The sequence below is a fragment of the Neoarius graeffei genome, chromosome 28 (assembly GCF_027579695.1).
Source record: "Neoarius graeffei isolate fNeoGra1 chromosome 28, fNeoGra1.pri, whole genome shotgun sequence".
Lineage (NCBI taxonomy): Eukaryota > Metazoa > Chordata > Actinopteri > Siluriformes > Ariidae > Neoarius > Neoarius graeffei.
The window spans coordinates 38,331,237-38,345,460 of NC_083596.1; the positions used below are offsets into that span (position 1 = coordinate 38,331,237).

The 14,224-nt window shown below is 44.8% G+C and overlaps 1 protein-coding gene across 10 annotated transcripts in view; it reads left to right on the top strand.

Annotated features, from left to right (window-relative positions):
- The window catches only part of specc1 (sperm antigen with calponin homology and coiled-coil domains 1), a 268,966-nt gene that overhangs the window by 246,744 nt on the left and 7,998 nt on the right, over nt 1-14,224 (top strand). For all 10 annotated transcript variants that reach the window (XM_060912649.1, XM_060912648.1, XM_060912646.1 and 7 more), the window contains one exon: nt 4,982-5,041. In XM_060912649.1, the coding sequence (XP_060768632.1) occupies nt 4,982-5,041 (60 nt within the window). The remainder of the gene's footprint in view (nt 1-4,981; nt 5,042-14,224) is intronic.

The window sequence follows — 14,224 nt, forward strand, 5'->3', positions numbered from 1 at the left end:
GCGACAGCACCACAGCAAGAACAAGTGCCGCCCCGAACAAGAAAATCAAAGAAGAAAATCTTAAGATACCCAGCACATATGCAACCTACAACAGGAAATGTGAGGAAATGACACTAACAGAGTCAGATGATATACGGGTAGACTCAAGTCACCAAAATTGCAACAGAAACCCTTGAAATTCAAAAAACAGGGGGCACAAGAAAATGTCGCACCCCTTGGTGGAATTGTAAAGTGAAGGAAAGTATCAAACACAAAAACCAGGCATACAGAAGATGGCTCAAAACAAAGAACCAAGTAACAAGAACACAATATGTTAAACAACGGAATGACATCAATAAAATAATCAGGAATGCAAAGAAGGACAGCTGGGAATCCCTGGCCAAAGAACTAAACGAAGACAACAAAAACTCCAAAGAGAAAATATACAAACTGGCAAAATCAATGAGGAAGCCACAACATTCGAGAAATGTGTTTAAAGATAATGATGGAAATTTGACATCTGACCCAAACAAAGCTGCAGAAACCTGGACTCACCACTTCTAAAACCTACTTAACGTAGACTGTACTGACCTAAATGTTGAGACATTGAATGACCATGACGAGAACTCTAATGAAAGCACAGAACAAGAAATAACTAGAGAAGAGCTAGAAATGACATTCAAGAAGATGAAGACTGGCAAAGCACCCAGACCTGATGGCATTTCTATAGAACTATTGGAGCAGGACAGCATTAAAATCCACCTCATGAACATTATTAATAAAGCATGGGCTCAAGGCAGAATACCGTCAGAATGGGGAAGAAGTATCATATGCCCCATCTACAAAAAGGGCGATGGAAACAACTGTAGTAATTATAGAGGCATATCTCTCATGCCTCATGTCTGTAAGCTGTATGAATGCATACTGGAAAATAGAGTAAGAGCAAAAATAGAGCCTAGACTCCAAGAATGGCAAGACGCCTACAGAAAAGGTTTCTGTACATCTGACCTCATATTTGCCATCAGACAAATCACAGAAAAACAATGGGAATTCAACCAAGACCTCTTTATTGTTTCTGTTGATTTAACCAAGGCTTTTGACTCTGTCCCAAGGAAAAGATTATGGAATACGCTCGAAACAGAATATGATATCAAGGAAAGTTTATTAAAATCAATCAAAAGCACTTACAGTGAGAACTGGACACCCGCACAACATCTGGTTTAACATAAGAAGTGGAGCGAAGCAAGGCAGTGTTCTCTCACCAATATTGTTCATTGCCTACCTGGACAGCATTTTCCTGAAAGTAAACCAAGGACAGATAGACATATTCCAAACCTTTGGATATGCAGACGACATCTGCCATTGGGAAACAAGCGTAGATGCAATACAAGCAGCCCTAAAAAGGTACGACGATGAGTTCAAAAAGGCAGGTATGAAGATGAACAAAAAAAGTGGAAAGACAGAAATCCTCTTCTTTGGAAGGAAAAGTCAGGACGATGAAATCAAAGTAAACGGAGACACCACTGGGAAAGTAGAGAAAGCTAAGTATCTAGGAGTAACTGTCTCCAGAGAAGCAGGAAACAAAGATGAAATCACAGAAAGAATCAACAAATTCAGCCAACAGGCTGCAGCTCTGCTACCAGTCCTACGAGATGGACTAGTCTCCACTGAAGTTAAGAGAACAATCTTCAATACCATCTTAAAACCAATCCTTTTGTATGGCTCAGAGTCATGGGTACTGACCAAAAGGGACATTAGCAGACTGCAAGCAGTGGACATGAAGGTCGTTCATACCATCCTAGGCAAGAGCAGAATGGATAGAATTCGGAACATTGATCTAAGGAAGATGTTAGGCTCCACCTCAGTTGCAGAAGACATCAAGAGGTCATCTCTCAAATGGCTGGGGCACGTAGAGAGAATGAAGGATGATAGAATTCTTAAGACAGCCTTCAACTTCAAACCAGCAGGAAAATGCCCACCTGGAAGACCCAGAAAGAGATGGAGGGATGGGATCCAGGAAACACTCACAAAGTACAGGCTGGGGAGGGTTGACAGACTGGAGGGGGAAGGTGTCTTCCTGGACCGGGATGCATGGTGCAACAAACGCTCTCGACTGACAGGCCTTCAGGCCTAACTGGGGAAGATGTAAGACCAGACACAGGTGTGCTGTTATTTAACAGTTATTCCATGAAATCGAGTCGTACATGAGCTGATAGCCCACGAGGCGCAAAGCAGCGAGCTGGCTATAAGCCATGTACAACGAGATTGAGTAGAATAACTGTTTTATTCTATCCACATTCACTGGATTTTGAGAAACAGAAAATTTTTATTTTTTGCAAATTCGATAAATAAAAACTTTTTATACAAAATCTCATCTCTCTCATTTTCTTCCGCTTATCCGGGGCCGGGTCACGGAGGCAGCAGTCTGAGCATGGAAGCCCAAACTTCCCTCTCCCCAGACACCTCGGGCAGCTCCTTGGGAAGAACACCGAGGCGTTCCCAGGCCAGCTGAGAGACATAGTCCCTCCAGCGTGTCCTGGGTCTTCCCCGGGGCCTCCTCCCGGGGGGACATGCCTGGAACACCTCCCCAGGGAGGCGTCCAGGAGGCATCTGAAAGAGATGCCCGAGCCACCTCAGCTGACTCCTCTCGATGTGGGTTCACCACCCACAGAGTTAGCCGTAGGGGGCCGGTGCAGTGTGGATTGGGCGGCAGTCGAAGGCAGGGGCCTCAACGACCTGATCCCCGAACACAGCAGCTAGCTGTTGGGACATGGAATGTCACTTTATACAAAATGTTCGACAAAATAATTTCCACTTAGAATGTAAACAAACCGGTGAAATGACAGGAGCAATTTGTGAAAAATGCTATAATAATCCTCTACTCATGGTATATGAGCTGATAGCCCAGTAGTAGAGTAGCCAATCAGAGCACGCGATTGCGCATATCCAATGAATGTGGATAGAATAATAGAAAATACTCCACAACACAGTAGTGTGATGCGACCTGATGCAAAGTGTTGTTACTTTTTATCGCCCTGAAGTGATGATTTTTCCAACAATAGCATGTCCAGAAGTGTTTTATTCCTCTTATATCACAGCAACACACTGTACTTTTTATCCATTTATAGCTACGGTTAATGTTCTGAAATGTTACTTTCACTTATATATACACTATGTTGCCAAAAGTATTTGCTCACCCATCCAAATTATCGGAATCAGGTGTTCCAATCACTTCCATGGCCACAGGTGTATAAAATCAAGCACCTAGGCATGCAGACTGTTTTTACAGTTTGAAGCTGGCCCCTTCCTCTTCCAACATGACTGTGCACCAGTGCACAAAGCAAGGCCCATAAAGATATGGATGACAGACTCTGGTGTGGGCGAACTTGACTGGCCTGCACAGAGTCCTGACCTCAACCGGATAGAACACCTTTGGGATGAATTAGAGCGGAGACTGAGAGCCAGGCCTTCTCGTCCAACATCAGTGTGTGACCTCACAAATGCACTTCTGGAACAATGGTCAAAAATTCCCATAAACACACTCCTAAACCTTGTGGACAGCCTTCCCAGAAGAGTTGAAGCTGTTCTAGCTGCAAAGGGTGGACCGACGTCATATTGAACCCTATGGATTAGGAATGGGATGTCACTTAAGCTCATATGTGAGTCAAGGCAGGTGAGCAAATACTTTTGGCAATATAGCGTATATATAAGCAGTCATTCCCTCAACAGCCTCTTAAAGAGATAAGACTTGTCATGTTAACGAGAACCCAGGAAGGGCAAAGTCCTGAAGATTTTCCCCATCATGGAAAAAAAAAAAAAATCCTCCATGCTGACACCAGAGACTTCATCCATAAATGTGAAATAAACTTCACCATATCAAAAAATACATGTTTTTATTGTACATATTTGAAATAAGAGCATGTATTCTTTAATCCATTAGATCATGTGGAGCCACGTGAATTATTTGTTACTATAGAAATGATAAATACGTTAATATAAACCCGTGATTCGTTATAATCACACTCCTCTGTATTCCAGAAGTTCAGGAGTTCATTTTTGGCTGTGCCAGCTCTTGACTTTATTAATCCTCGTCTCTTTTAGCCCAGGTCTATTGTTCGATCTCACTCCTGATACCTGATTCTGTTAGTCATCGAACATGGCGTGTAAGACCTCAAAGCTTCCCTTGTCCTGCTTTGTCTCTGATAATAAATGACTGGCAGGCCGTTGAAAGAATCTATATTAACAGATGGCATATGGACGGATGAAGGGACACAATACACAGTGAGCAAAGAGTTCTCCCATCGCACTATTGAGGTTTTTTTTTGTGTGTGTGTGTGTGGTGGGGGTTCTGGACATGTGAGAGTTCTGCGTGTTTATGAAGATTGGAGAAATTATGACTGCAGCACTGATAGTAAATTTTCTAAGATGGTTCTGTTCTGTTTCCAAGGTGACTGTGACGGAAACTAGCTGCTTGCGATACATTTAAGTTTAGCTTCCTGGCACAATACACACACATTTACTCAGCTGTGATGTTAATAAATTAGAAAGAAATACCAAATCATTCAGCTTTATGGATTAGATAAACGCTTCTAATGTTTGTGTGGACGTTGTTTGTTCGCTGATGATGGGAGGTGTGGAAGGTGTTTCTCAAAGAGACATATTTCATCATATCATGATTCCATTCTTATATATTACATTAGGCTAGAACAGCTTACCGTATATTGCAGGTGAGCTGCTTAAATAGTACATCGGCCAATGTTTATTATGGAACTAAAATATGATGTAAACCATCCTTCGAGCTGTAATTAGATGACTACTACTAGATGACTATGAGGATAAGATGCACAGATGTTTATTTTGGGTGGGCGATGTGTACGTGTCACATGTGGTGTGTATTGACAGTCATGTCCATGTTTGTTGTTGTTGACTTGGGTGTTTTGTTGTTCGGTTGATCTTTCTGTGTGGTATATGACCTTTAATACTTGTGTTTGTTTTTCCATAGGGCCGCAATCTGACCCTGGCCTTCCAAGCAGCTGAAAGTATTGGGATTAAACCGTCTCTGGTGAGAACACACAAGCACGCGCGCACGCACACACGGCTAGAAAGCCAGATGTATGTGCGTGAGAATGCGTAACGCCAAACCTAATACACACTCGCAGTGTGTCTTTCATTTTCGTTCGCTAAAAATAATAAATTAAATACACATGGGATCCCCTGGTGACTGCCTAGGGGGCTTACAGCCAGCTTAAAAAGGTGAAAATTGTCAAGCATCGAGTTGTTAAAGTGTGGGAAAACATAAAAAGGAACAAAAATATAGCTTTGAGTAAAATGCAAACCACAGCAACAGGTGGAGGACGACCGCAGAGGAAATCGCAACAGTAGACACTCATGAGCACAGTGTGGACATCATTCAGACAGCGGATACAGCACTGTGTTTCCAAGGTGCAGTAATTGGTTCTACCCTAATTGTGCACTCACTCACACTTTGTGTATTTGTGTTTGTGTGCAGCAGAAAAGTTTCCAAAACCAGAGCAAGCACACAACATGCAGACTCCAGCAGCTGCTATTGATTAAAATGATCCAGACGCCAGTTCAAGCAGTTTCAAGAGTGCACATAGAGAACATGAAAGTCTTTTATTACTCTCCTGTATGATAATCTGTTGGTGATTTTTATTGTTTTGTTCTGAAATAGTTCTGTAGTACCAGTCAAAAGTTTACGCACAGCGTCGAATTCACTGTCATGGTTTTTCTTTATTTTTATTAACTAAAAGACACTTCATGTCTTAAAGTAATGATGGAGGTCGTTTCTCTTTACTTAGTTGAGTGGTTCTTGACATAATATGGATTACTAACTGGGGGTGGCATGGTGGCGCACTGTCACCTCACAGCAAGAAGGTTCTGGGTTTGAGCCTAGTGCATAGCTGTCAACTCCAAAATGAAAAAAAGAAGTGAGAAAGCCAGGGTCCAAGGGCTGCAGGCCCTGGTCGGGTCCAGGGCGAAGCCCCCCCAGCCAAAACAGATTTTGCCAACTTTAAGAGGGGAATGGTGGCCTTAGGATGAATATTCAGTTTCCACAGTCTTCTTACTATTAATGAAAAAATGGCCTTTATGACGATATATTAAAGTGCATATTCTGGACTAATTTCGTTTTTCTTTTATATGAAAGTCTGTCCCTTTACACACTCATCCAGAAGGGTAATTTTGCACAAGGCCATCTGTCTACAGCAGAAAAAAATAAAATAACAAAACGGGTCTGGAAAAATCCCAAGGGAGTCTGGAGCCAGATTCGTGACGTTATCTGCGGAAGCGCCAGCAGGCTGCGAGAGCTTTGCACGGTTTCAGTGCACAGCCTGTGTAGACCAAGCGCTCCCATTTCTCTCTCGTTGTCCGGTCTTTAGGAAAACGATGAGTGCTAATCCCATCATGATTGGTGTTGCTACACCCTCCTACGATACATCTGTTAACCATTTTAATAATTACGTGATAACGTTGAAGAAATTTGCAGAAAACCACCAGGTCGTTTTCTCATAAACAAACCAGCGCTGACATAGGATTCAGAGGGAGGTGTCCCGCATGTGACGTCACGAAAATCAATGTTTGCCGGGAAATCCAAATGCCAAGTTTTTTCAGAGGCAGACCAATTCGCCTCAAATGGCTTGATTTCAACTGAATTTTTCTGGTATTGCGCAAGGTAAAAAAAAATTGCACAAAACACAAACTGTGAAAGATATTTGACCAAAGTTTAATATAAAATAGGAGAATTACATTGATCTTGCTCCTGACTTTACCCGTGATGTGCACTTTAACAACTTCCAATTATACAGTTATAGATTTATACATTTATGTGCTCATTTTTTTATTTCCCATCACCAACACAGACTAGCTAGGCTACTACTGTAACAATAATAAACATACCAAATGCAGTATGTACAATTCCTGTTGAAAAAATATTTGGCTATACACTGTGTGCACAATTATTAGGCAAGTGAGTACTCTGACCCTACTATTATTTCTGTGCATATTTTCCAACCCCAAGCTATATACACTTGTATGCTAATTGAATTTAAGCGTTCTCAGGTAGTACATTTGTGTAATGAGGGAGGGTGTGGCCTAAAGTCATTAACACCACCCTATATTAAGGTGTGCATAATTATTAGACAGCTCCTTTATCTCAGGCAAAATGGTCCAAAAAAGAGATTTGACAGACACTGAAAAGACAAAAATTGTAAAATGCCTATCAGACAGATGCAGCACTCTTGAAATAACTAAGCTATTGAAACATGACCACAGAACAATCAAACGTTTTGTTGCAAATAGTCAACAGGGTCGCAAAAAAACGTGTGGAGAAGAAAAGGCACAAGTTAACCGCAAAAGACTTGAGAAGGATTAAACATGAAACCATCAGCAACCCATTATCCTCCAGTGCCACCATATTCCAGAACTGCAACCTACCTGGAGTGTCCAGAAGGGCAAGGTGTTCGGTGCTCAGAGACATGGCCAAAGTAAGGAGGGCCGAAACACGACCACCACTAAACAAGACTCAAGTTGAAACGTCAAGATTGGGCCAAGAAATATCTGAAGACAGATTTTTCAAAGGTTTTATGGATGGATGAAATGAGAGTGGCTCTTGATGGACCAGATGGATGGGCCTGTGGCTGGATAACGAATGGACACACAGCACCACTTCAACTCAGACGCCAGCAAGGTGGAGGAGGGGTACTGGTATGGGCTGCTATTATTAAGGATGAGCTAGTTGGACCATTTTGGGTTGAAGATGGACTTAAAATCAACTCCCAAACCTACTGCCAGTTTCTAGAAGATACATTCTTCAAGCAGTGGTGCAGGAAGAAGTCTGCATCATTCAAGAAGGCCGTGATTTTTATGCAGGATGATGCACCATCACATGCATCCACGTACTCCACTGCTTAGCGAGTTGGCAAAGGCCTTAAAGATGAGAGTAATGACATGGCCCCCTTCCTCACCTGACTTAAACCCTATTGAGGACTTGTGGGCCCTTCTTAAATGTGAGATTTACAGCGAGGGAAGACAATACACCACTCTGAAGAGCATTTGGGAGGCTGTGGTTGCTGCTGCACATAAAGTTGATCGTCAACAAATCAAAAAACTAACAGACTCCATGGATGGAAGGCTCATGGCAGTTATTGAAAAGAAGGGTGGTGTAGCAGTTTGGATGGGTGGGTGGAGCACAGAAGGACGGCAGGCCAGAACTTAGTTCACAAAACCCATTTATTATAGCTTTTCAGCCTTAACTACACATATGCACACACACACACTCCAGTCGTCTGGTTGGGGAGAGAGCTCTCTCTGCTCTTGCTCTCTCCTTAAATAGGGTGCGGTCACTGGGGAAGACACACAAACACGTTAATTAACCTCAGGTGCAGTGCTTCTGCCACTTACCTTCCCCGACTCCGCCCTCCGGTCACAGACCGATGCTTGGCCACGCCCCCGCTGCCACTTACCCCCACCGCCCGACTCAGGCTGGGCGGCCGTCTGGCATGCAGCCAACTACCCCTCCCCCCCCTGCCCCCCCGACGGGAGAGGAAGTCCGCCACGACCATCTGCACCCCCGGCCTTGAAGTTGAAGGGTTGGAGTGCCAGATACCAACGGGTGATCCGTGCATTGGCATCCTTCATGCGGTGGAGCCACTGGAGGGGCGCGTGGTCCGAACAGAGGGTGAAAGGGCGTCCCAGCAGGTAGTAGCGGAGGGCGAGGACCGCCCACTTGATCGCTAGGCACTCCTTTTCAATGGTGCTGTAGCGCCCCTCACGCACCAACAGCTTCCTACTGATATACAACACTGGGCGGTCCTCCCCCTCCACCTCCTGGGACAAAACAGCCCCCAGCCCTCTGTCTGACGCATCCATTTGTAACATAAAGGGGAGAGGGAAGTCAGGGGAGTGTAAAAGTGACCCCCCACATAGTGCAGCCTTTACCTCAGAAAAAGCCCGCTGGCATTGCTCTGTCCACTGGACCGGATCTGGTGCCCCCTTTTTAGTCAGATCAGTCAGTGGGCTGGTGACGTCCGAATAATTAGGTATAAACCTACGATAATAGCCAGCCAGCCCCAGGAACTGTCTCACCCCCTTTTTGGTCTTGGGCCTCGGGCAGGCCGCAATTGCCACTGTCTTGTTAATTTGGGGACGCACCTGCCCATTGCCCAAGCGGAAGCCCAGATACCGTACTTCCACCTGCCCAATCGCACACTTTTTCGGGTTGGCTGTGAGGCCCGCTCGCCTCAGCGACCTAAGGACGGCCCTCAGATGTTGGAGGTGCCTTGGCCAGTTATTACTATAGATAATGATATCGCCAAGGTAGGCGGCCACATAGGTGGCATGGGGGCGGAGGATCCTATCCATCAGCCGCTAAAACATAGCGGGCGCCCCAAACAGCCCAAAAGGAAGTGTGACAAACTGGTGTAAGCCGAACGGTGTGGAAAAGGCCATTTTTTCTCGGGATAATGGAATCAAGGGGATCTGACAATAACCCTTTGTTAAATCCAGTGTCGAGTAAAAGCGAGCTGTGTCTAGTCGATCGAGCAACTCATCAATACGAGGCATTGGGTACACGTCGAATTTAAAAGAAAATAGGTCTGCACACTGCTGGATACGCTCCAAAAAATAAACTTTATTTAATTAAAACAAGCAACGTTTCGATCACCCTGGATCTTCATCAGGCATATGGGTAACAGGAAGAGGCTGTGGCCTATATCACATGACCCTACTCTACACCCGCCCAGGCAAGGCACCCAAAGGTGCCAATCAATTAGACAGACAGGTGTCTAAACCTGTACCAGTCATACAAAAGGCAAAACCAAAAAACATTTGCAAGTTTGAAAGATATAAGATGTTTTTTGGTTTTGCCTTTTGTATGACTGGTACAGGTTAAGACACCTGTCTGTCTAATTGATTGGCACCTTTGGGTGCCTTGCCTGGGCGGGTGTAGAGTAGGGTCATGTGATATAGGCCACAGCCTCTTCCTGTTACCCATATGCCTGATGAAGATCCAGGGTGATCGAAACGTTGCTTGTTTTAATTAAATAAAGTTTATTTTTTGGAGCGTATCCAGCAGTGTGCAGACCTATTTTCTTTAATTGTCTGACATTTTTGTCTGGCACCTGCAAAGAGTTTTTGGATGTGCGCACCCTACTCAAACGACACGTCGAATTTAGACACCACGTTGACTTTCCTATAGTCTACACAGAACCGGACCGACCCGTCGGCCTTGGGTACCAAGACCACCGGGCTGCTCCAGTCACTGTGAGACTCCTCGACAATGCCCATTTCGAGCATGGCCTCGAGTTCTTCCCGAACCACTTTTTTCTTGTGTTCGGGTAGCCTGTAAGGGCGGCTACGCACTACCACCCCCGGGGGCGTCTCAATGTGGTGCTCTATGAGGTTGGTGCAGCCGGGCAGGGGCGAGAACATGTCCGAAAACTCGGTCTGCAACTGGGCAACCTCCGCGAGTTGGGTCCGGGAGAGGTGGTCTCCATAGGGGACCGGAGAGGTACGTGATGCCAATGTTCCCTTTTGAACCTCCGGCCCCAGCTCCGCCTTCTCCGGAACCACCTAAACCAACACCACAGGGACCTCCTCGTTCCAGAGTTTGAGCAGATTGAGGTGGTAAACCTGTAGCGCCCCACCCCTGTCCGTTCGCCTCACCTCATAGTCAACGTCCCCGACTCGCCGTGTGACCTCAAAGAGTCCTTGCCACTTGGCGACTAATTTGGAGCTCGATGTGGGCAACAATTTATCTCCCGGTGCGAACTCCCTGAGGCGCGTACCCTTGTCGTACAGGCGGGTTTGTCGTTCTTGGGCCTGCCACAAATTCTCCTGGGTTAGGTGGGTGAGTGTGTGGAGTTTTGCGCGCAGGTCAATAACATATTGGATTTCATTTTTACTTGGTGAAGGTCCCTCCTCCCAATTTTCCCGCAGCACATCTAGAATGCCGCGCAGCTTACGCCCATAAAACAATTAGAACGGGGAGAACCCCATGGAGGCTTGGGGGACCTCTCGCACTGAAAACAACAAGGGTTCAAGCCACTTATACCAATTACGTGCGTCCTCACTTACGAATTTTTAAATTATATTCTTGAGGGTGCAATTGAACCATTCAACTAAACCGTCCGTTTGTGGGTGATGCATGCTGGTGTGGATCGGCTTAATACCCAACAACCCATACAGTTCATTTGGTGTACGTGACATAAACGAGGTGCCTTGGTCAGTCAGAATCTCTTTGGGGATTCCAACTCGGGAGATAACGCGGAAGAGCGCTTCCACAATACTGCATGCTGAGATATTGTGAAGAGGCACTGCTTCCGGGTATCGCATTGCATAGTCCACCAGAACTAATATAAAGCGGTACCCTCGTACTGACCGATCTAATGGCCCGACGAGACCCATCCCAATTCTTTCGAACGGGGTCTCGATTAATGGGAGAGGGCGCAAAGGCGCTTTTGGAATGGCCGCTGGATTTACTAACTGGCATTCGCGGCACGCCGTACACCACCTACGGACATTGCCGTGAATCCCTGGCCAATAGAACTGGGCCATTATTCGGGCTAGTGTTTTATCCTGCCCCAAGTGTCCAGCCATGGGATTAAAGTGAGCCGCCTGGAATACCAATTCCCGGCAGCTCTTTGGAATCAAAAGCTGCGCTCCAAGTCCCGGGTTTCGGCACCACTGTAGCAGTTTGGATGGGTGGGTGGAGCACAGAAGGACGGCAGGCCAGAACTGAGTTCACAAAACCCGTTTATTATAGCTTTTCAGCCTTAACTACACACATACATACACACACTCCAGTCGTCTGGTTGGGGAGAGAGCTCTCTCTGCTCTTGCTCTCTCTTTAAATAGGGCGCGGTCACTGGGGAAGACACACAAACACGTTAATTAACCTCAGGTGCAGTGCTTCTGCCACTTACCTTTCCCCAACTCCACCCTCTGGTCACAGACCGATGCTTGGCCACGCCCCCACTGCCACAGGTGGCTATACTGGTCACCGAATATTTTTGAAATGCTAAAAATAAACATGTGAACATGAACTAATAAAAAAGGGTGCACGAACACAGGATTTCACAAAAAGACATGGAGAAAGGTGGCTTTTGAACCTCTCACTGAAATCGAAGGGAGCCGAGTCGAAGCATGCTCGAGTTTGCAGTGATCACTTGGTGAAAGGTTTGTATCTCCCTCTCAGCTATGGCCTTAGTGTTTTCCAAGTACTTTTCTTGCTGTGTGTTGTTATTTTATGGTACTTTGTTTTTAGTCATGAAGCACTAAAGTCCCCAGCTGTTTCTTTGTTTCCTCCTCACAAAGTCCATATGCATGAAGGTCGCGACAAAATTCTTCCCCAGCCATACAGTTACAATGTACCGTGATCACTTCTCCGTCTTGTTTAACTACAACCCCGATTCCAAAAAAGTTGGGACAAAGTACAAATTGTAAATAAAAATGGAATGCAATAATTTACAAATCTCAAAAACTGATATTATATTCACAATAGAACATAGACAACATATCAAATGTTGAAAGTGAGACATTTTGAACTTTCATGCCAAATATTGGCTCATTTGAAATTTCATGACAGCAACACATCTCAAAAAAGTTGGGACAGGGGCAATAAGAGGCTGGAAAAGTTAAAGGTACAAAAAAGGAACAGCTGGAGGACCAAATTGCAACTCATTAGGTCAATTGGCAATAGGTCATTAACATGACTGGGTATAAAAAGAGCATCTTGGAGTGGCAGCGGCTCTCAGAAGTAAAGATGGGAAGAGGATCACCAATCCCCCTAATTCTGCGCCGACAAATAGTGGAGCAACATCAGAAAGGAGTTCGACAGTGTAAAATTGCAAGGAGTTTGAAAATATCATCATCTACAGTGCATAATATCATCAAAAGATTCAGAGAATCTGGAAGAATCTCTGTGCGTAAGGGTCAAGGCTGGAAAACCATACTGGGTGCCCGTGATCTTCGGGCCCTTAGATGGCACTGCATCACATACAGGCATGCTTCAGTATTGGAAATCACAAAATGGGCTCAGGAATATTTCCAGAGAACATTACCTGTGAACACAATTCACCGTGCCATCCACCGTTGCCAGCTAAAACTCTGTAGTTCAAAGAAGAAGCCGTATCTAAACATGATCCAGAAGCGCAGACGTCTTCTCTGGGCCAAGGCTTATTTATGTTCCTGACATGTTTTGGTTCCACTTGCTCCCTTACATTGAAGTGTCATTCCAAATCAATACATAGCTCATCTGATGGCTCACCTTTTCCCTATCATGAACAATTCCTATCTTGATGGGAGTGGTCTTGTCCAGGATGACTCCACCCACATTCTCAGGGCCTAAGGGCTCACTGAATGGTTCGATGTGGATGAAAATGAAATCCTGTAAATCATATGCTAAAGCCTTCACCCTCACCAGATCTGTTTTGGACAGTGCTCATTATCACCATCATCAAAACGGCAACTGGGGAAACGTCTTATCGAAGAGCTCCGGAGATGTTCGAAATCAATGCCACGGTGCATTTAACCTGTTCTGGTGGATCGTGACAACCAAACAACTTACCAGCACACTTTATGGTGTCTTTTTTTTCCCCCTTTAATCTGTCACCTGTCTGTTATTTTTAATATTTTGATAGTGTATAAAACTTAGCAAAACATATTTTTAAATAAGTAGTTATTACTTAATGCATAGTTTTCCCAAAAAGGAATTTATGAGAAGCAGCGAGGAACTCGGTCTATTTGGGAACTTTAACAAGAGCCTCCTGGGTGAAATTCCCTCATGAAGCCGCTTGAAAAGATGCCCAGAGTGTGCATCAGGAATACTGTTAAGAAATAAAAATGTAAAGTAGATTTGTTTAAAAGTAGACGGCTTTTTGATTTCATAAAATCAGTGAAATTTAGTTCCTTCTGAAATTTGTTCATTGTGATATGTTTTTTTGTAATATCAAAAAAAAACAGGCCATTCTGTGGCTGGGAAGTAATTTAATTTGAGCGGATTCCCGAGCAAATAATGTGCATGAAATTGCTCGCTTCACGCAGTCAAACAGACAGAGGAAGTCCATGTGTGTGCGTTTCCGTTACTGTAGTCGGTCTTTCACATTTCATTCGCGTCCTCCATTTTCCTCTCCTGTTCCAAATTTGTATCCCGCAATGCCTTGCGTCATCGGGGAAAGCCCACCACATGATGCATGACGTAGTATCTTGTATTGGGTCATGTTGAAGCAGG